Raw genomic sequence first — 23,327 nt, 5'->3', positions numbered from 1 at the left:
TCAGTTTCAAAGTGTATTTTCCAGACTTTTGCGTTACGGGGGATCTCCCGAGAAAAACTTTTGCGGTTTAACCCCTTCAGCACCGTCACGTGATAGGGGATGCACTATGATGTACCGTCACGTCCGGGTGTACGTGAAGTTTTCTATTGTTTCAGAGGGCGGGTATATACGGGCGGTATAGTTTATTACACTGTGTTTAGGGGCTGGTACTATGTACTGGAGATACCCTGAAGCTTCGCCCACAGTCACTCAGGCAAACCAGTGACTGCCACGTCACGAGACATCACGGCACCTCAAGGCTGGCTGGCTCAGGGTTGCCGTTTGGGACTCAGTGCTTGTCTTGCTTCCATAAGAGAAGGATGATATCACTCTGTGTCCCTAGCCTGGCCATCTTGGATTCACTAGAGTCGTTGCAACCGCCGTTATCGCCACTATGTCGGTCAGCAGTACTTCCAAGGCTGGCTCTGAATATCTGCCAGGTGCTTCTACTAAGAATAAAGTGATGATGCCTCAGAGAGTGGTGATAGTGACTCAGTAGATGACAGTGATGAGTCTTCAGACACTATGGAGCCAGTGGAGGAACAAGGCTGGCGCCTCATGTCTGACCCTTTCAGTGATGCCTGGCCTGACCTGGCGGCAAGGCCGGGTCGGGTACACGGGAGCGGTGCTGAAGGGGTTAATGGGGTTAAGATAGACTGAAAATGTACATCGTAGAAAAAGGTGACAGCTGAGTGTTATTGAAAAAATGGGGATAAGTGTTTGGAAGATTGTATTGAGTGGTGGAGAAACTGAGTTTTGAAGCATTGAAGGACATGAAGCTCCTCCTGCCCCATTCAGAAATGATAGCAAGGTCAAGTGTTCTGTAGCATCCAGACTTGTCATGTAATTCATGTTGGGAGGATCTTCTGTTAAAAGATGCTGAAAAATGCAGAGTAGAGTCATCGGTGAATGAGTGGAAAGAACAGTTTGCTTTGGAAAGATCATTAATGAACAACAGAGTGGGAAACAGAACAGAGCCCAGCAGGACACCACTGTTGATGGGTTTAGGGGAAGAACAGTGGCTGATCCCACTCCCAGAAGATTCAAACGCACCCTTCCACTTCTAACCTTCTATCTGATCGCCAGTATGGGTTCCATATGGGGCGTTCTACTGGCAATCTTGCTCTCTTAACTGACTCTTGGTCATCCTCTCTTAGCCGTTTCGGTGAAACTTTCTCAGTTGCACCAGACATATCGAAAGCCTTCAATAGAGTTTGGCACAACTCTTTGCTTTCTAAACTGCCCTCTTTCGGATTCTATCCCTCTCTCTGTTCCTTTATCTTCAGTTTCCTTTCCGGCCGTTCTATCTCTGCAGTGGTAGACGGTCACTGTTCTTCCCCTAAATCTCTCGACAGTAGTGTTCCACAGGGCTCTGTCCTATCACCCACTCTCTTCCTGTTATTCATCAATGATCTTCTTTCCATAACAAACTGTCCTGTCCACTCATACGCTGACAACTCCACTCTGCATTATTCAACTTCTTTCAACAGAAGACCATCACAACAGGTAGTACATGACTCCAGACTGGGGGCTGCAGAACGCTTAACCTCAGACCTTGCTATCATTTCTGATTGGGGTAAAAGGAACCTTGTGTCCTTCAATGCCTCAAAACCTCAATTTCTCCACCAATCAATTCAACACAATCTTCCAAACACCTATCCCCTATTCTTCGACAACACTCAGCTGTCACCTTCTTTAACATTAAATATCCTCGGTCTATCCTCAACTCAAAATCTTAACTGGAAACTTCACATCTCCTCTCTCACTAAATCAGCTTCCTCGAGGTTGGGCGTTCTGTACCGTCTCCGCCAGTTCTTCTCCCCTGCACAGTTGGTATCTATATACAGGGGCCTTGTCCGCCCTCATATGGAGTATGCATCTCACGTGTGGGGGGGCTCCACTCACACAGCTCTTCTGGACAGAGTGGAGTCTAAGGCTCTTCGTCTCATCAGTTCTCCTCCTCTTACTGATAGTCTTCTACCCCTTAAATTCCACCGCCATGTTGCCTCTCTTTCTATCTTCTATCGATATTTCCACGCTGACTGCTTTTCTGAACTTGCTAACTGCATGCCTCCCCCCCTCCCGCGGCCTACCCACACACAACTTTCTACTCAAGCTCGTCCCTATACTGTCCAAACCCCTTATGCAAGAGTTAACCAGCATCTTCACTCTTTCATCCCTCACGCTGGTAAACTCTGGAACAACCTTCCTTCATCTGTATTTCCTCCTGCCTACGACTTGAACTCTTTCAAGAGGAGGGTATCAGGACACCTCTCCTCCCGAAATTGACCTATCTTTCGGCCACTCCTCTGTACTCTTTTTAGGAGCAGTAAGTAGTGGGCTTTTTTTTTTTCATTATTGTTTTCTTTTTTTTATGCCCTTAAGCTGTCACCTTTGCTGTAGGGGAAAAAAAAAAAACAAAAAAAAAAACAAGTGGAGCATCATACATAAAACCAGCTATTGCCTCTAGAAGGCTGTAATTGAGCATGTAGCCCCTCTTGACAATGTAGGCTGACCAGCTTGAAGGATGTTTTGATAGCTCCATTCTAAGTTTGTCGTTGAGCCATCACAAAATAGTCTGTTTTTCGTCCCTTTCACAGCGATTTGGACACCTTAGTTTTTTGCTTATAACTTTTTTATTTATTTAATGTTTTCCAATTTTTCTTTTCTGATTATTAATCTGTATTAAAAGAGCTTTCATTTGCCATCACGGAGTAGAGGGTAAAGTTTTGAACTGGGTCAAGGCGTGGCTTAGCAAGAGGAAGCAAAGAGTGCAAATCAATGGTAAAAGATCTGACTGGGGATGTGTTACGAGTGGGGTCCCACAAGGTTCGGTATTAGGTCCACTTTTGTTTGTTATTTATATCAATGACTTAGATACAGGAATTAGTAGTGATGTTAGTAAATTTGCAGATGATACCAAGATCGGTAGAGTAATTGAGTCGGATCAGGACGCTAGTATTCTCCAAGGTGAACTCAACAGATTGTATGACTGGGCGGATAAATGGCAGATGGAGTTCAATGTAGGGAAGTGCAGTATTCTGAGTGTAGGTAGGAACAACCCCTCACATAACTATTGCTTAAATGACACTCTCATAAGCAGGTCTGGGCGCGAGAGGGATTTAGGGGTCTTAGTGAGCTCTGATCTCCGTCCAAGGGCACAATGCATTCAAGCTAGAAATCGAGCTAATAGGGTACTGGGATTTATTTCAAGGAGCGTAAGCAACAGAAGCCCCGAAGTCTTCCTCAGACTATATTTAGCATTAGTTAGACCTCATCTTGACTATGCGGTTCAGTTCTGGTCACCTTACTATAGAATGGATATCAAAATGTTAGAATCGGTGAGGAGGAGGATGACTAAGATGATTCAGGGGTTGAGAAACTTGCCATACGAGGGAAGACTCAAACAGTTAAACTTGCATTCTCTAGAAAGGCGAAGGGTGCGTGGAGACATGATCGAGGTTTATAAATGGATGAAGGGCTTTAATAAGGGAGACATTCATAAGGTTTTGTTGGTAAGAGAACCGGGTAGGACACGAAGTAATGGGTTCAAACTGGATAAATTCAGATTCAACAGGGACACAGGCAAAAATTGGTTTACAAACAGGGTGGTGGATGAGTGGAATAGGCTTAGCAGTCACGTGGTGAGTGCCAATACAATTGTCACATTCAAAAATAGACTAGATAAATTCATGGACAGCGATATTAGGTGGGGTTAGATACATGGGAGCTTAGGGTCAAAGGAGCTGCCTCTACAGAATGGACATCAATTTGCTAGAATCAGTTCAGAGGAGGATGACCAAGATGATTCAGGGGCTGAGGAACCTCCCATATCAAAATAGGCTGAAACATCTAAACTTACATTCACTAGAGAGACGAAGAGTGCGGGGAGATCTGATAGAACTATTCAAATGGGTCAAGGGTTACAACAAAGGCGATATAAGTAAAGTTCTGAGAATTAGCCAGCAGGATAGAACTCGCAGTAATGGATTTAAATTAGAAAAGTATAGATTTAGGAGAGATATAGGCAAGCATTGGTTTAGTAATAGGGTGGTGGGGGAATGGAACAGACTCAGCAATCACATAGTTAGTGCAGGGACGATAGTTTGTTTTAAGAGTAGACTGGATAGCTACATGGACGAGGACGACAGGTGGCAGTGAGGTGTGGGTGCAGTAAGGTGACGGGGTGCTGGATGCGTGCCTAGTACCGCCGGTATAACGAGGATCAAGCCGGCGGTGGCGACCAGTGACGCATCAACAGGGTGGTGATGGTGGGTGTGGATCAAGGTTTACGTTTGGAGCTCTGGCGACCAAACTACTGGGAGCAGGGAAACGTTCACCATTTTGGAAAGCACATTGGCGGGGCTAAATCATTTGTTAAATAACTTTTTTGAAATTCTCAAAAAATGAGTGGGTTTCAAGGTTGGGAACTCAAAAAAACTTTTTTGTTGTTGTTTTTTGCAAATTTATTAGATTTTTGACCCTTTTGAGTCAATTTTTTTAGCCCAGTTGCTAATTATAAAATATAGCCCTTGCATTTTGCCGTCAAGTGATACCAATAACTTTTCTGAAGCCCCAGAAATAAGGGAGTTAGGGCGATTCGCACCAAAGCGGTTGATTTATCAAAATTCGCGGCTTAAGGACAAGGGCGCCGCAAAATCAAAAGAGAAAGACGTCCATTGCTTGAGATGTCACTGATACAACCTTAAAGAAAACACACATGCAAGTTACTCTAAAGTCCACGCCAGCCCAAAATAAGTGTGGGTCTACGACATCGGTAAGTGTGTCAATCCATTGTTTTTCTTACAGCACAGGAGGCAGCTCAAGGGCACTATAGAAGTCATTCCCAATTATAAAACTCATTAGTTATTACAGAACTCACTTGTGACTCTAGAAGAATGTGATTATAAGACTCATATGTGATTACAGAAGACTCGCTCGTGGTTCTGATATCCTCGCTCGGTGACAAGACAAGATTCCCTCAGACAAACCTCCATGGTCCTGAGCTCAGTGTCCTTTATGGCTATGTCCAGCTTGGCCAGAGAGAGTCCCAGTGCATCAAGCTGGGCCTTCAGAGCTAGCTTCTCCTCCTGGCACCTCTGCAGCTCCTCCGTCTTGGCTTCAACTCTCCTCATGTCCTGCAGGAAAGGGTCAGGTTGTAGTACTCAGGCATCAGAGGAGCAGGAGGCCAATGGGTAATGAAAGGCGGTACTGCTGGACCGGAAATGTAGTTTGTTATGATACTGGTTGGGTGAAGAAGAGGAAACACACACACACACACACACAGTGATGCACAGGTGTAGTTTGTTATGATACTGGTTGGGTGAAGAAGAGGAAACACACACACACACACACACACACACACACACACACACACACACACACACACACACAGTGATGCACAGGTGGTGGAGACAACCAAGCTCCTCGGTGTCACCATTGACAACCGCTTGACCTGGAAGGAGCACGACAGCCACACCATCGCTTCAGCCTCCTGTCAACTCTACCTTCTGAGGCAGTTTAAGTCACTGGGGACTCCCACGCGTGAGCTGGCGGGAGTCTGTAACACCTTCATCCTCCCCAAGCTCACTTACCCTTCCCCAGCCTGGTTTCCTTCCCTCAACAGCACCCAGCGCCGCCAGCTTGAGAGGGTGCAGAGGCAATTGGGACCTCTTCTACAATAAAGGCACCTTGTATGCCAAGGATGGCGTGCACCTGTCACTCCAGGGGGTGGAGGTTCTCGCAGACTCCCTCGAGCGATCACTTAGCACCCTACAGGATTTTTTAGAGTAGGCGAGGGGGGAGGGCCTGTCAGTGCATCGCAGACTGGGACTAGGGGGCGCAGGAGAAATCGAAAGGATATAAGAAAGGATGGGCTAACGGCTTATTACACCAACAGTAGGAGTCTCAGGAACAAGATAGATCTACTGAGGGGGAAAGCATGTGTCGAGAAATTCGACATTATAGCTATCACGGAAACATGGGTAGATACTGCCAACAAAAACTTCATGTCTGAGTATGAAATAGATGGTTACCAGATGTTTAACAATTATAGAAAGGAAGAAGGGAGGGGGTGGCACTTTATGTTAAAGACACACTTAAATGTTCCGCTAACAACTCTATTCAAACAAATGGCGACTCAGAATCAGTTTGGGTGGACGTCCACAAAGGGAAGGACAAACTAATTCTAGGGGTTCTTTACAGGCCACCCAACCTCAGCAGGCAGGACACTGATATATTACTACAAGAGGTAGGCAGGGCGAGCAGGAGCAAAAATGTCTGCATAATGGTGGATTTTAACTATAGGAATATAGATTGGGAAGGCGTGGTGGGTGATCTAGAGTCTGAGGATTTTCTGAAAGTAATACAAGATAATTTTCTCAAGCAGACAGTAACAGAGGCCCACCAGGGTAACAACATTCTGGACTTGGTCTTAACTAACACTGAGTATATGATCAGCGAGCTAGATGTTGGGGAGAATTAGGTGGCAGTGATCACAAGGAAATTAGGTTTAAATTAGACTGGCGGTGACCCATGAACTCAACCCGGTGTTGGTGCCTGACTTTAGAAGAGCTGATTATGAGGGCTCAGAAAACACCTTGAGGAGGTAAATTGGGAAACCTTAGGGCTGGATGAGGCCAGATCTCAGGGCTGGAACCGGAAAGACAGGAACCATGTAGAAATGACCTACAATAATTTAGTTAGAGAAATTGCAGAGGGTCAGAGACAGCATATCCCTACCAAGCACGTAGGAAGGAAAATAACGACCCCAAATGGATGACCTGCAGACTCAAGCATGAAATAGGCTTGAAGAGAGGAATTTATAGGAAAATAAAGAACGGAGAGATCCACCTCAGGGGTAGGTATGTTGAGCTAGCCAGGTCGGTGAAGAAGAACACCCGCCTTGCAAAAAGAAATTATGAGATTAGGGTAGCCAACGAGGCCAAGAGCGATCCCAAGGGCTTCTTCAAATTGTACAGGACGAAAACAAGGGACAGAATTGGACCGTTGAAACAAACACGGCGAGCTCGTTGAGAATGGAGAAGATATGAGCCAAATGATGAATGACTATTTCCTCTCAGTTTTCACGCAGGAAAATCTAACAACCATTCCGGAGAGAGTTCAGATATATGAGGGTGACGAGAACGACAAGTTGAGGATGTGATCATCACTAGGCAAGTAGTCCAGGATGAGATTGGTAGGTTGAAGAAAAACAAATCGCCGGGCCCAGGACGAAGTATTCCCAAGGGTTCTTAAAGATTTCAAGTAAGTCCTTAGTTGACCTCTTGGAGTTATCTTTAAAATTTCGGTAAATTCTGGTATGTGCCCAATCAATGGAAAGTAGCTAATGTGACGCCGATTTTCAAAAGGGAGACAAGTCAGACACCTCAAACTAACGCCCAATTAGCATAACAACAGTTGTAGGCAAGATGTTGGAGTCAATTATTGCCAGGAGCATTCGGGAGCATCTAAAGTAGCATAGTTTAATTCATGACTCACAGCATGGGTTCACGAAAGGTAGGTCTTGCCTTACTAATCTGTTGTCCTTCTACACTGAAGTAATCGAGGCGGTTGACAGAGATGAAAGCTTTGACATACTGTATCTACTGTAGATTTCAGTAAAGCGTTCGACAAAGTCAATCATCACCGGCTGTTACTTAAATTGCAGGCTCACGGCGGAGATGGGAAAGTTTTGAACTGGATCAGGGCGTGACTGAGTGGTAGAAAGCAGAGAGTGCAAATCAACGGTAAAAAATCTGAATGGGGCAGTGTTACGAGTGGAGTCCCACAAGGGTCGGTGCTGGGTCCGCTGCTTTTTATCATTTACATCAATGACTTGGACACAGGAATTAGTAGTGACGTCAGTAAGTTCGCAGATGATACCAAGATCGGTAGAGTAATCCAATCAGACAGCGACGCTACCGTTCTCCAGGATGAGCTTGACAGACTATATGATTGGGCGAGGAAGTGGCAGATGGAATTCAATGTCGGGAAGTGTAGCATTTTGAGTGTAGGTAGGAATAAACCATTACACAATTACTCCTTAAATGACACTCCTCTAAGCAGGTCTGGGCAGGAGAGAGACTTAGGAGTCTAGTGAGCTGACCTCCGTCCTAGGGCTCAATGCATTCAGGCTAAAAATCGGGCAAACAGAGTACCAGGTTTCATCTCAAGGAGCGTGAGCAATAGGAGCGCTGAAGTCATCCTCAAACTTTACTTAGCACTAGTTCGACCTCATCTCGATTATGCAGTTCAGTTCTGGTCCCCCTATTATAGAATGGATATCAAGATGTTAGAATCTGTACAGAGGAGGATGACAAAGATGATTCAGGGGGTGAGAAACTTGCCTTATGAAGACAGGCTAAAGCAGTTAAATCTACACTCTCTAGAAAGGCGAAGGGTGAGGAGACTTGATCGAAGTTTATAAATGGATGAAGGGATTTAATAAAGGGGATGTCAATAAAATTTTGAGAGTGAAAGAGCCAGGTAGGACGCGTGGCAATGGTTTTAAGTTAGACAAATTCAGATTCAACAAAGACATAGGCAAGAATTGGTTCACTAATAGAGTGGTGGGCGAATGGAACAGGCTTGGGAGCCATGTTGTGGGTGCCAATACCATAGATACATTCAAGAAGAGGTTAGATAAAGCCATGGATGGTGAGGTAAGGTGGGGTTGAGTGTACAGGAGCTGCCTTGTATAGGCCAACCGGCCTCTTGCAGACTCCTTACGTTCTTATGTTCTTATGTTCTTATGAGTGTAGGCTCACCCTGGGCCCGTCTTACTCCACCTATGACGAGGCCCTCGACGCCCTACACCTGCCCACACTTAAGGACCGCTACCAGCACCTCCTCCAGAAGTGTGCGGAACAGCTCCTGAATCACCCGCACCACCGTGACCTGCTGCCAGACACTGCGCCTCCCTCTCGCCATGCAGTTAGACACAGCAACTTACTGATATCTATCCGTGCAAGGACGGAAAGGTACAGGAAGAGCCCCATCCCCACCATTGTAAACATACTAAACAGCAAGTATTATATTATATTATAGAATTTATATTTACATTTTATGTACACAAATGCATTTACACAAAGAAACACAAAGAAAGAACAAACAACAGCAGATCTGATGGTCCTTACGAGGCTGTTTGTGACAAGCTACACTAACTATCTAATAAAAGGTTGAAGATGAAGGACAGCAAAGGCGAAGGCTCCTCCCCACCCCTCATCCCTCCAGCCAAAGCTGTCAGGAAAGGAAAAAGAACCATGCAGCATGGAAACTGCTTGGAAATTATGTAGGAAAGAGGAAAAAACTACCATAACTGCTACCACAAACCGGGCGATAAAAACGGACAAGGACACCAGTATTCGAAAGAACTTAACGTTATTACGACAATGAGTAATATCTTAGTTGCTGGTTGGATTAAAAATACTTGTCTAATCTATTCTTGAAGGCCGTAACTGTTGTACTATCAACGATATCACAGGGTAGAGAGTTCCAAACATTAACAACTCGATTGAAGAAGAAGTGGTTAGCTTCGTACAACGAGAATCTTTCACCACTTATCTTCAAATTGTGATTTCTTCTTGTTCTATTTGATCGATCAAATGTGAAGTGATCTTCCGCATTAATATCACTGAATCAATTTAAACATTTTAAACACTTCTATTAGATCGCCTCACATTCTTCGTTTTGGTAGGCTGAATAAATTTACTTCTTGAAGCCTTTGTTCATATGACAAATTTCAACCTAGGAATCATCTTTGTTACTCTTCGTTGGACCCGTTCCAACTTTTCTATGTCTTTTCTGTAGTAGGGAGACCAAAACTATACACAGTACTCTAGACGGGGTCAAACCAACGAATTAAACAGTTTTAATTATTACTTTTTTCCGATTTATTATTAAAGACTCGTCCGATGAAGCCAACCAATTTGTTTGCAGTTTTAACTGCCTCTGAACAATGCTGACCGGGCTTTAAATCGCTTGATATAGTGATTCCAAGATCCTTTTCTTTACTTACTGCAGAAAGTTGTTGGCCATTCATTACGTACCGAACGCGATTGTTATTTTTTTCCGATGTGCAACACTTTACATTTGTCAACGTTAAATTTCATTTGCCATTGATTGGCCCAACGTGCAAGTCGATCTAGATCTGATTGCAAAGCTTCTTCGTCGAGTGTCGCAGTTACTTTACTAGCAATTTTTGTGTCATCAGCAAATTTTGATACTTTGCCGTGAGCCCATCATCGATATCATTAACATAAATTAAGAAGAGCACGGGCCAAGCACTGATCCTTGAGGTACGCCGCTTTTGACATCAAGCCAGTTAGATGTAACACCGTTTAGAACTACTCTCTGTTTCCGCTCAGAGAGCCAGTCCGCAAGCCAATTGTGAATGTTACCCGAGATACCGTGCGCCAATAGTTTGCTGAGCAATCGTTGGTGGGGGACCTTATCAAATGCCTTTTGAAAATCCAGATATATGATATCTACTGATCTGCTTTCATCGGACACCTCAAAAATATAGTGAAAAAAATCAAGTAAGTTAGTCAAACACGAACGTTTACTACGGAAGCCATGTTGCGAATTATTTATTATATTATTTTCTTCGAAGAATTTCACCATATTGTTGGGAATGATAGTCTCCATTAACTTACAAACAATAGATGTCAGGCTAAAAACAATAGATGAAAATATCATGTAAATTTTCAGCCTTTGACTGAAAACCATCTAAATAAACTGTTTATTATTATTATTATTATTATTATTATTTACACACACACTGATGCACAACTTTAAGGAAAAATTGGACAAGTACAGATATGGAGACGGGACCACACGAGTGTAGCTCAGGCCCTGTAAAATTACAACTAGGTAAATACACACACACACACACTGATGCACACACACACACACACACACACACACACACACACACACACACACTGATGCACACACACACACACACACACACACACACACACACACACACACTGATGCACACACACACACACACACACAAAACAGATGGGTGGAGTATTTATAAGAAAACAGTATATTAACAAATAGCCAATTCAGATTCAGAGGAGGACGGTCTTGTGTAACTAATCTGATCAGCTTCTATTCAAGAGTAATTGATATAATACAGGAAAGAGACGGTTGGGCAGATTGTGTGTATCTGGACTTAAAGAAGGCGTTTGATAAAGTACCACACAAGCGATTAATATGTAAACTTAATCATGTTGGAGGTCTGGGTGGTTCAATATTGGATTGGATTGTGGACTTTTTGACGAGGAGAGAAATGAGAACAGTAATCAGGAATAATAAATCAAGCTGGATGGAAGTGACCAGTGGAGTCCCCCAAGGATCAGTGCTGGCTCCGATTATGTTTGTAATTTATATTAATGGCATGACAGAAGGGGTGACAAGCTATATGAATATGTTTGCTGATGATGCTAAAATAATGAGGAGGGTGGCTCATGAAGAAGACTGTGTAGCCCTGGGCCAAGATCTTGATATAATAAGCGAATGGTCACGCAAATGGGAAATGACATTCAACACAGAGAAGTGTAGTGTGATGGAGTTTGGTAAGAGCAGTAGACAAATATCGGGGAACTACTCTCTGAGTAATGAAAGAATCATGAGAAAAACTGAAGAAAAAGATCTGGGAGTGACCATAACAGACAAGTTATCCTTTGGAAAACATATAGACCGGATAACTGGGGAAACATACAGTATGCTTGGAAAGTGTTGTTGCCGCCTAAATAAAACATTGATTATGACTTTCTGGGAGAATGGTGGACAAACAAATACGTATCATTGGACCAGTTAGTATTTATTTGCATTGCCCTTCCTTTTTACAATATCCTCAAGACGTTTGGGGAGACTGGTTGCAAGGTTTTGCAGGTAGGTGAGTGAAAAACTGGCCCACAGTTGCTTGATTGCAGCCTCAAGTTTCGGCACTGATGACGTGTCCATACCATGCAGGTGTCTCTTCATGTATCCCCATAAGTTTTCTCTTGGGTTAATATCTGGGCTATTTCCAGGCCAGTCACTGATGAAGGGAATGTCACAATCAGTCAACCACTGCTTCACAGATTTTGCTACATGTGCAGGAGCAGAATCCTGCACAAATACTCTTGCCTTTGTTATTTCGAATGAATCGCACAGGACATCACTTAATAGCTCCAAATAGTTGTGTTGGTTTACCCTAACATTAGCAGGAAGAATAACTAATTCACCAACTCCATAGTAGGTGAAACAGCCCCACACCATGAGTGAAGCTGGGTGCTTCACAAACTTTGACGTGTGCTTGGGGTCCAAGGGGTCGGTGCCTGGCTTGCGGTACACTCGTGATGACGGTGTCCCGGTCACGGTGAAGGCTGCTTCATCACTCCACCGCACCGTCTTCCATTCCTCCTCACTCCAGGCTAGGTAGTTCTTGCAAAATTTTACTCTCTTCTCCCTTTGCTGTGCAGTTAACAGGGGCTTCTTGCGGGCACGGTAACATTTGTGGCCGAGGTCATCGTGCAGCAGCTGCTGTACGCTCCTTACAGATACATGTTCCAGTAACTGTGGGTTCTTTTCTTTGATTCCTCGTGCTGTCAGCCTTGGTTCCTTAGCAGCCTGCCTAGAGATAAGTGCACGGGTCCTAGAAGTAGTCTTACGAGGCCTGCCACACTTGGGAAGGGGTGCCAGTGCAGTAGCCTCTCCGACGTCCTTCAAACGCTGCACCAGCCGCTGTGTTGTTCTCAGCAACACCAGTTTGACAGGAAATAAATGGGAGATCGTGACCAGCCTTATATCAAGTGAACACCTCAATCCGTTTGTCCCTGCGTGTAGTCATTTTAGGCGTACTGAGAGGGTGGAAGGAAGCAAAATGACAGCGCCATTAGCCTTCGTCTGGCACGCCAGACGATTGTACAACCTCTCTAAATGGCAGCTGAGCAGCTACTGTCGGTGACTGTCAACACTGGCGCCTGCTCCCCGGAGAGCGTAGAGGGTTGCCAGTTAGTGATGCAAAGGCGTCAGAACATCTTGTGATCCCGGGAAGGTAGTTGTGAGCCTCTTTCACTTAACGCGAAAAGAATTGTCGGCGGCGCCTTGACGACAGCACTTTCTGCACATGCTGTACAATCTTCTGAGAAACATAAAAGCAGCATTTACGTATTTAGATGAAGAAATGGTGAAGAAACTAATGACATCGATGATACGTCCAAGACTGGAATATGCAGCATTAGTGTGGTCACCTAGATTGAAGAAAGAAATTAGAAAGTTGGAAAGAATACAAAGAGCAGCGACTAAATTACCGGAAACTCTGAGAGAACATACTCATGAAGAAAGACTCGAGAAATTGTGACCAACAACACTGGAGAGCAGAAGAGAGAGAGGGGACCTAATAGCATTGTACAGGATACAAGAGGGACTGAAGAAATTGGACAGGGAAGACCTAGTGGTACGTGACAGAAGTGTGACAAGAGGCAATGGTAAGAAATTGAAGAAGAGTGACTGTAGGAGAGACATCAAGAAATACAGTTTTCCATACAGAAGCACAACAACATGGAACGGACTTGACAAGGAGACTGTGTGTGCAAAAACAATTCATGAATTTAAAGCCAAACTGGATAATAAGTGTTATGGAGACGGGACAGCACGAGCCTAGTGCGGCTCTTTTCCTGTATTTCAGAACTAGGTACACACACACACACACACACACACACACACACACACACACACACAGACAAATACAAATTGACAAAGTTTAGATGTGTAAAATATGTCAAGAAACTTGGCTTCCTTAACAACACTAAAACAAAACAAAATTATGATATCATACCTTGATATTAGTAAAGCATTTGACAAAGTGACTCACCAAAGACTTAAGTAACCTAGAAGGCCTTGGGATACAGGATAAGGATCAAGGTGACTAGATTAGACTTAGTGACTAGATGGGGATAAACTATACTGGACTTGCATTACTAGTGGCATCCCACAGAGGTTAGTCCTGAGTCATCTACTAACTATCTTGTACATCAACGAAATGGCTTGTCAAGTGGACCAACAAAAGGATGGTGCAGCTCAACACAAACAAATCCAACCTCTAAGTGTGGTATAAATAACCCTCTAAGCAGTTACACGTTAAATAACAGTTCTTGACCGCTCTAACTGTGAAAGGGAGCTGGGTGTGGGTGAGCTCTGACCTTCGACCCTGAAATCACTGCATTACCAAGAGAAACCGTGAAAAGTCTGGGATTTATTTCTTAAGTTTCAGCCCTGGATGCGTATTTCCTACCAGAAGACATCACCAAGCTACAGGAGGAGCAACAAGTGGCTGCTACAATCCAAAAAAGAAAATGTAAAGTCATGCACCTTGGGAGGGAAATCCAGCATACCAATACCACTGTCCCTATAATATTATGTATAGTTTAGTATGTTATTCTCCTGTCACTTGTAGGTTTTGAAAGCAAACTATGCAAGAATCAATGCACCCTGTTCTGGTGACACGCGGCATGCAGCTGTTTGTTGTGTGAGGGTGTGGTTGTGTAGGTGGTGGTGCGGGCAAGGACGACCCACTATAAGACATGAACCATTCAGACTAAAGTTACAGTGGAGTGTGGAATAGTGTTGGGACGTATATTGTGAGCGGGAGATTCAACACAGATCAATTCTCGCGGCGGTGATTTAGCTCCACCAACACGGACCGCTCAGCATCGCTGCGACAACATAGCGCTGAAAGGGTTAAATGAAGATCAAATGTAGCTATGGATGGGAAGGGCTTTGGAGAATAACCCATCCTCAGGGGCTGCCAAGTGTAGACCAGCTGGCTCCTTGTAGTTTCCTCGTATCCTTGTGTAGCCTCGTGTACAACTGTGTAAATACAACTACGTAACTACGCACACACCTGCCCTCTAGTGGCCGGTGGGTGTGTTCAGTGAGGGCGGCAGCGTGCAATATGCTAGAAGTAAATGTGGGGAAAGGCTTTGACTCAGTCCTACCTCTTCCTTCGCCAGCTGATTCTTTTCGTTCTCCATCCTCCTCTCATGGATCTGCTGCTTCATCTTGTGTAGCTTGGCCCTCATCTTGTCCCGCTGCTCAGCGAGGGCACCCACCTGGCAAGGGGAAGGCCAGTCAGTTAACAAGTTTTGAACACTAATAAAAATCAACCACTGCACAGCCATTCTAGTGTGGAGCAGGGTTGGTTTGATTTAAATCAAATGATTTAAATCAGAGTATAATAATCATGATTTAAATACAAATTAAATATACTTATGGTATTTAAAATGATTTAAGTGTTATATCAAGAGTAAAATATCTAATGATTTACATTATATATTCATTCATCATTCATTTCATTGATGCCTGCTCCTAGGAGCTCCCACCAGGGGATGCCCACGGCAGAAGAGCTTCCAACTTTCTCTATCCAGAAACTACCTCCTTGCCTGCTCACAGTCCCTCAAAGATCTTTCCCCTCTCCCTAACGTACTCTTGCACCCTATCTCTCCATTTCACTGGAGGTCGTCCTCAGCATTCCCTCCTCTATCTCACTCACATACACCTTTTGGTCATCTTACTCTCCTCCATTCGCTCCATGTGGCCAAACCACTTTAAAGTCTGTCGCTTCACTTCTTCCACCACTCCACACTTCTTCCCTTCACCCCCGTGACACATTCCAAAACGCTCGTACACACTTTCATTACTCATTCCATCCATTCTACTCACACCAGAAGCACTCCTCAAATAACTCATTTCCACTGCCTGCACTCTAGACCTCTGACTTTCATTCCAGGCCCACGTTTCACTTGCATATGTGAGGGTTGGTACTATTATTGTATTTCTCAAATCCTCTTGACCTCCATGCTCACACTTCTGCCATTCATGATTCGTCCCAAAGACCCTGCCACCCTTCTTCCTTGCAATGCCCTTTCTCTTATCTCTCCCTCCATACCACCATGCTTGCACAGAACTGATCCAAGGTACTTAAACTCATTGACCTCCTCCATTTCTTCACCATTCAAAATTATTTTGCATTCTTTTTCACATTCAATTCCCACTCTATATGGGCATACAAAATCTACAACCTCACTTCTACTTCGCTCACAAACCATCACTTTACTTTTGTTGACATTTACTTTCAGCTTTCTCCTTTTACAGACACTATCAAAAACACTGACCAAAGATGGTAAGTCACTTTCATTTTCTGCAGTGAGCACTGTGTCACCAGCAGACACAGACAGACTGCAAAACACAGTACTGGTGCAGGTTGTCTTCCAAACAGCTTCCCAATCTCGCAGACGAGTGTTTCCGGTTCACCAAGCACCAACATGTATTCTGCATTTATTTTTTCCCAAACACCAACTTGACACAGTCAATACATGGGCTCAATCAAACCCCTAGAATGCTCACACACACATCACTGGCAGCAGAAATTGAGGCTGCCAGGTTTGTAGCAGAGCAGTTTTGCTTTGCAGGTAAAGGCGGCGTCACACTGGGCCTTTTTCCTCCAACTGTGTTGGCGGTAGAACCAACCGGTAACTCCAACTTTTCTGGGTGTGCATCACACGGCCAAGGTCGGCTGCCCATATCCACAACGTAAACAAACCAGTCGGTCTGTATCCATGTGGCGCCGACTGCAAAAGTAATGGCTGCTGCAGCTTGTGCTGCCGTTACCCAAATTATGGACTTGTTGCTACAGTTAACCCTTCACTCCAGCGACGCCGACACCGTATGGAAAGGGTTAGGCCCTTCTAAACCCCTTAATCCCCTTACATTTCCTCTTAATCCTTTTCTAAACCTCTTAAGAGGAAATGGAAGAGGATTAAGAGGAATTTAGAGGAGGATTAATCCTCTTCCATTTCCTCTTGACCCTTTCCATCCGTGACGCCGACGTCTGCGTCACGGATGGAAAGTGTTGAGAGGAAGGAAGAAGTGGCCGTGGGTACAATCATGGCTTCAAAGATGGGAAGAGGAGTGTTTACCCAAGCCTCGTCAGAGAACTGTGCTGTGAAAACTGAGTCATTCTACAATTTTTGTTGAATGGAGAAAGGAAGGTAAAGGTGAGGTCGGGGGCACAAGCTACAGCTGCGCATGGCCTCGGTGCTCATCTCCCTCACTGTGGCCCTTGAGCCTGTGGTGGGAGGGAGCCCGTCACCCCGGTACACAGGGCCAGTGTGACATCCAGGTTACCACAGTTTACCTTCCCCAGGTGTCCCCAGGTACCCATTTATCCACCAGCCTGAAAGGGAGGATGAACAGCTGGGTGAGCTGCACGCCGACTGCCCGGGCCGGGATTTGAACCCAAGCCCGCAGAGTAGTAGCCAGGCACGCTGACCACTAGACCACGGAGGCGTATGAATGGAGAAGGAAGAGTTTTGTTAACTATTGGAAATGGTGCCCCACTCATATCCAAGCAAGACACCAGAGTGAGGGAGGAGCAGCAGCAAGCATGAACCATTCACATCTTTTTTAATTCTCTTTATGGAGTTTTCATGTGTGTGGTCCCACAGCACGGGGAGTTCTCTATCGCGTAGACAAAGCCGCTGCCAATCCACTCCACCATTCTCTTGGTGGGCCATCTCCACTACTTCTTCTGCTCCTCAGCCACTACCATTGTTTACACACAGCTGCACGATTGCTCATATCCCAAACCTCCCAGCCTCCCAGTTGAGTGTACAAGCAACCATGGTTGCCCGCACACCCAATGGTTGGAGGAAAACGGCCAGTATGACACTGCCTTAATAGAGCAAGATGAGCAATGGTTTCTCCTCAACTATATTTTCGTACAAAATTATCCGGATTACTAAAATAAAGTATGTTAGTACTTTGCCTCACAGCCCCTAAAAGGAACAAATGGAGGCAGCCAGTCCCCCGCAGCGAGGGGAGGGAGGCACAGCGCTGCCGCCCACCTGCATGGCCCTTGGAGCAGCCCGTCATGAATGTTTATGTCAAAAACAAACACAATTCTGAACCTCAAAATATAAAGAAGATTCAAAATGTTCTTTAATGAAAACCATCAACCTAATGGTATGTATACTTCTGTCAATATAACTGACTGAAATTAAGTGAGCCTATCACATTAATAGTTTTCAAATAGTTTATTTTCTTTGCATTCTCTCATAAATTGTATGTCCAATCCATATGAAAGTTCCCCATAAGAATCCTTCCACATCTGTACACACAGCAGCCACCCTGAGAGTAAAGAAACTGGCCTGGCAGGAAGCACTCGCCAACAGTCCCCGTGAAGCACCTCTGGCACAGCATCTGCCCAGGCACCTGTGTAAGTGCACCAGGTGCCTCACACCCAGACAGCCAGAGTGACTTGTACAAGTGGGTGGGCAGTTGGCAGGTTCCTACTCCGTGATCCATGATAATGACTATCTATCTGTCGGTCTACATCTCTGACGTCCTGCTCCCTCGTGGGAACTCCCCTCCAGGGGCACAGGTGTTTGCGGCAGAAGTGCCTCCATCTCTCCCTGTTCTGGCACTCCATCTCAGCACACTCAATCCTGCTACTTCCAACTCCCTCGCTCCAATACTCACTCACCCTACTGGTCCACTTCACAGGCGGTCTTCCCCTCCCTCAATCCTTCCCTCGTACACTCTTCACAAATTCATTCTCCCCCATTCTCATCAGGTGTCCAAACCATCTCAGCGCACCACGCTTCACCCACTCCACACTCCACTCCCTTCACTGTCAACCCATACCAAACCATCTCAGCGCACCACCCACCCCACACTCCACTCCCTTCACTGTCAACCCATACCAAACCATCTCAGCGCACCACCCACTCCACACTCCACTCCCTTCACTGTCAACCCATACCAAACCATCTCAGCGCACCACCCACTCCACACTCCACTCCCTTCACTGTCAACCCATACCAAACCATCTCAGCGCACCACCCACTCCACACTCCACTCCCTTCGCTGTCAACCCATACCAAACCATCTCAGTGCACCACCCACTCCACACTCCACTCCCTTCACTGTCAACCCATACCAAACCATCTCAGCGCACCACCCACTCCACACTCCACTCCCTTCACTGTCAACCCATACCAAACCATCTCAGTGCACCACCCACTCCACACTCCACTCCCTTCACTGTCAACCCATACCAAACCATCTCAGCGCACCACCCACTCCACACTCCACTCCCTTCACTGTCAACCCATACCAAACCATCTCAGCGCACCACGCTTCACCCACTCCACACTCCACTCCCTTCACTGTCAACCCATACCAAACCATCTCAGCGCACCACCCACTCCACCACTCCACACTCCACTCCCTTCACTGTCAACCCATACCAAACCATCTCAGCGCACCACCCACTCCACCACTCCACACTCCACTCCCTTCACTGTCAACCCATACCAAACCATCTCAGTGCACCACCCACTCCACACTCCACTCCCTTCACTGTCAACCCATACCAAACCATCTCAGTGCACCACCCACTCCACACTCCACTCCCTTCACTGTCAACCCATACCAAACCATCTCAGTGCACCACCCACTCCACACTCCACTCCCTTCACTGTCAACCCATACCAAACCATCTCAGTGCACCACCCACTCCACACTCCACTCCCTTCACTGTCAACCCATACCAAACCATCTCAGTGCACCACCCACTCCACCACTCCACCACTCCACTCCCTTCACTGTCAACCCATACCAAACCCCTCACACACACTTCCATTACTTCCTCCATGCCATCCTGACACACCACACGCACCTCTTGTACAACTCATTTCCACTGCACGTATTCTTGATTGCTGCGCTGCACTCCATGTCCACGTCTCTGATGCATGCGACAGAGTTGGCAGGATAATACTGTTCCTTGTTCCCCTCTTTACCGCCATGCTCACACTTCTTCCTCTCACAACTCTCCCCAATGCACCCACCACCTGTCTGCCCTTCACTGCTCTTTCCCTCACCTCACCTTCCATGCTTACATACAACTGTCCCTAAATATTTCACCTCAGTCACCTCCTCCACTCTCTCCTCCCCTAACCTTATCCTACACTTTGTTGTGCTCTCTGCTCTAACTCTGTACGGCTTTGCAAAATAACGAGGTCTCCACATTACCTTTTCTTCCCGCTCCTCCACTTCCTTGAACACGCTGTCCGTGAACACCAAGAAGTCATAGATCAGTGCGAAGAATCTCCTGCTCCTCTTAGGCTCTGAAACAAACAGCAGTGAAATATTACAGAACTTACACCCGGCGACACAATATAAACTGTAGCAGTGGGATTACGGTGCCAACAGCGACGGCATTGTTGATGAAGGCACAACTATAGTATGACACCCATGGGAAGGTTTGTTTTTACATCAAAGGACACGGCTCAAGGGCAACAAAAAAGTACAAAAAAAAGAGCCCGCTAACATACACCTGGGTTGCCTTTACTTAGCCACACAGATACATTTAGGAAGAGGTTGGATACATTTATGGATAGTGAGGTTACGTGGGGTTAGGCTTACAGGAGCTGTCTTGTGTAGGCCAACCAGCCTCTTGCAGACTCCTTATGTTCTAAACAAAATAGATAAGAACACACACCAAGTAAATTGTACTGCAAGATGTTGTATGAACTGTGTGAGTTTCTTATGCAGCTTTCAGCCCCAGAAGACTGACTGACAGCCTTAACCCGGTAGCAGCAGGGATCATGTTTCTTAATGGTCCCTCTAAGCGAGAAAAATGAGAAAAAATCACCCACACAAACCATTTCATAATATATATCGAAGCCTTTGTGATCAGATTATGCATCATCTATTTTGGAGGGTTTATATCATGGCACAAATTTGTCCTGTCGCTGCTACACGGTAAAGCCACAAATTTGTCCCGTCGCTGCTACACGGTAAAGCCACAAATTTGTCCTGTCACTGCTACACGGTAAAGCCACAAATTTGTCCCGTCGCTGCTACACGGTAAAGCCACAAATTCGTCCTGTCACTGCTACACGGTAAAGCCACAAATTTGTCCCGTCACTGCTACACGGTAAAGCCACAAATTTGACCTGTCACTGCTACACGGTAAAGCCACAAATTCGTCCTGTCACTGCTACACGGTAAAGCCACAAATTTGTCCCGTCGCTGCTACACGGTAAAGCCACAAATTTGTCCCGTCGCTGCTACACGGTAAAGCCACAAATTTGAGCCGTCACTGCTACACGGTAAAGCCACAAATTTGAGCCGTCACTGCTACACGGTAAAGCCACAAATTTGAGCCGTCACTTCTACACGGTAAAGCCACAAATTTGACCCGTCACTTCTACACGGTAAAGCCACAAATTTGACCCGTCACTGCTACACGGTAAAGCCACAAATTTGGCCCGTCACTGCTACACGGTAAAGCCACAAATTTGTCCTGTCGCTGCTACACGGTAAAGCCACAAATTTGTCCTGTCGCTGCTACACGGTAAAGCCACAAATTTGTCCTGTCGCTGCTACACGGTAAAGCCACAAATTTGTCCTGTCGCTGCTACACGGTAAAGCCACAAATTTGGCCTGTCGCTGCTACACGGTAAAGCCACAAATTTGTCCTGTCGCTGCTACACGGTAAAGCCACAAATTTGTCCCGTCGCTGCTACACGGTAAAGCCACAAATTTGTCCCGTCACTGCTACACGGTAAAGCCACAAATTTGGCCCGTCACTGCTACACGGTAAAGCCACAAATTTGTCCCGTCGCTGCTACACGGTAAAGCCACAAATTTGTCCCGTCACTGCTACACGGTAAAGCCACAAATTTGAGCCGTCACTGCTACACGGTAAAGCCACAAATTTGGCCCGTCACTGCTACCGGGTTAATACCCTTCCATTCTTTATCCACCCTGTAGACTCCAGGCAATTTATAAACTCCCTTTTGACCTTCCAGAGAGTAGTTTATCCTGCCCTTCACACCTTCCTCACAGCAATGGAAGCAGCTCAGGCAGGAGGCTGCTAAGATCTGCCACAGTGTTCTCTGTCCCGGCCTGGCCAATGCTCTCATCTCATCTCTCCTCTTGGTCTTTTGCTGGACTGACTTCTCTTAACATTTCTTGGGCATTGGTATGATACCTTTGATAACAGTGCCAACCCAGAGACATTAAGATGAGCCAGGGCAGGCAGAGGGCCAGCTGGAGACAAGATGAGAGCATTTGCCAGAGTAGAATGGTGTGCACTAACAGAGAGGGGTGGAGAGCTTTGGGAAAGGTCTTTGTTCTGCGGCAGACTAGTAATGGCTGACAGTGATGGTGATGGTTTGTGTGATCAAGCTCTTGGAGACCCTTGCTGCCGAGGAGGTGGAGGCTGACACTTTCAGTCATCGCCGAGTGGCCTCAGACTACCCACATGCTGTCCTGAAGACCACCTATCAACCTGGATTCTAGCTTCCCCAAAAGAGGATCAAAGATGAGCTCCAAGGGCATCACGAGTCAGGCAAGAAGGCACCACTATAAACACTTGCCTGCACCATAAAAGACTGGGGCTAACCACCAGGCCCCACCAAGAAAGCCTACCAGTGCCACAGGTGAAACACAAGACACATAAATAAGTAAATACATAAAATACTCACTAGGGTTGAAGAGATCCACCTGCCTAAACGTGTCGTCCTCAAAGATCAGCTTGAAGCACTTCCGGATGTCTACTGCCATCATTGTGATTCGCAGGGCTCCCATGTACTCCTCGGGAACTGAATGGTGTCCAGCAGCTGGGGCGTGATCTGCACCAAGACACAGAGAGCTTCCTTACCACTGATTCACGAGTCTTGGCGAGACCTCTTGTAATGTATACCTGCTTCCTCCTGCACCTTACTCTATGCTGGCAGTGATGTGGTAGCCTCCTTCTGCACTGCAAGTCTCAAGGGGTAGGAGAGTGGAGAGAGGGGAGGGGGGAGGAGAAGAGAGGGGAGGAGGAGAGGACACTTGCTGTGGGACAAGGAGGTGTTGAGTTCCTGAATCACAGTTTCATAGTCAGGTGAATCAATATCCCTGTCTGTAGCTGTACTATAATCTGCTCACTTAACCCTTTCATTGCTAAACGCTCACAGCGAGCGTTAGGCGTATTTGCTGGTGGTGCTAAACCCTCGCTGCGAGCTCCACCCGCGCTCAAATCTCCCGCGTATGAGTGTTCCAACACTAATTCTCACAACACAGGATTGCCAATTGAGTGGATTCTCCACCAAATTTGGTGGAAAATCATATCAGCCCAGCGCGGCAAATCTACGGACGAGTAACTGGTGGATGTTCTTGCCCAATATGGCGGCATTTTTGCATAGCTTCACCTATCACCTGACTGATTCTATGACCAAATA

General features: G+C 45.9%; 1 protein-coding gene across 1 annotated transcript in view; it reads right to left on the bottom strand.

The window, feature by feature from the left end:
• LOC126987372 (paramyosin-like) overlaps positions 1-22,705 on the bottom strand; it is a 40,150-nt gene extending 17,445 nt beyond the window's left edge. Inside the window, exons 1-4 of the mRNA XM_050844358.1 lie at positions 22,590-22,705; positions 20,128-20,222; positions 15,033-15,146; positions 5,031-5,177 (exon numbers count right to left, since the gene is read on the bottom strand). Of these exons, the coding sequence (XP_050700315.1) occupies positions 5,031-5,177; positions 15,033-15,146; positions 20,128-20,222; positions 22,590-22,692 (459 nt within the window). The 5' untranslated portion in view covers positions 22,693-22,705. The remainder of the gene's footprint in view (positions 1-5,030; positions 5,178-15,032; positions 15,147-20,127; positions 20,223-22,589) is intronic.
• Positions 22,706-23,327: the final 622 nt, after the last annotated feature.

This window comes from Eriocheir sinensis, chromosome 64 (assembly GCF_024679095.1).
Source record: "Eriocheir sinensis breed Jianghai 21 chromosome 64, ASM2467909v1, whole genome shotgun sequence".
Lineage (NCBI taxonomy): Eukaryota > Metazoa > Arthropoda > Malacostraca > Decapoda > Varunidae > Eriocheir > Eriocheir sinensis.
This window is presented reverse-complemented; position numbering and strand designations above follow the sequence as displayed.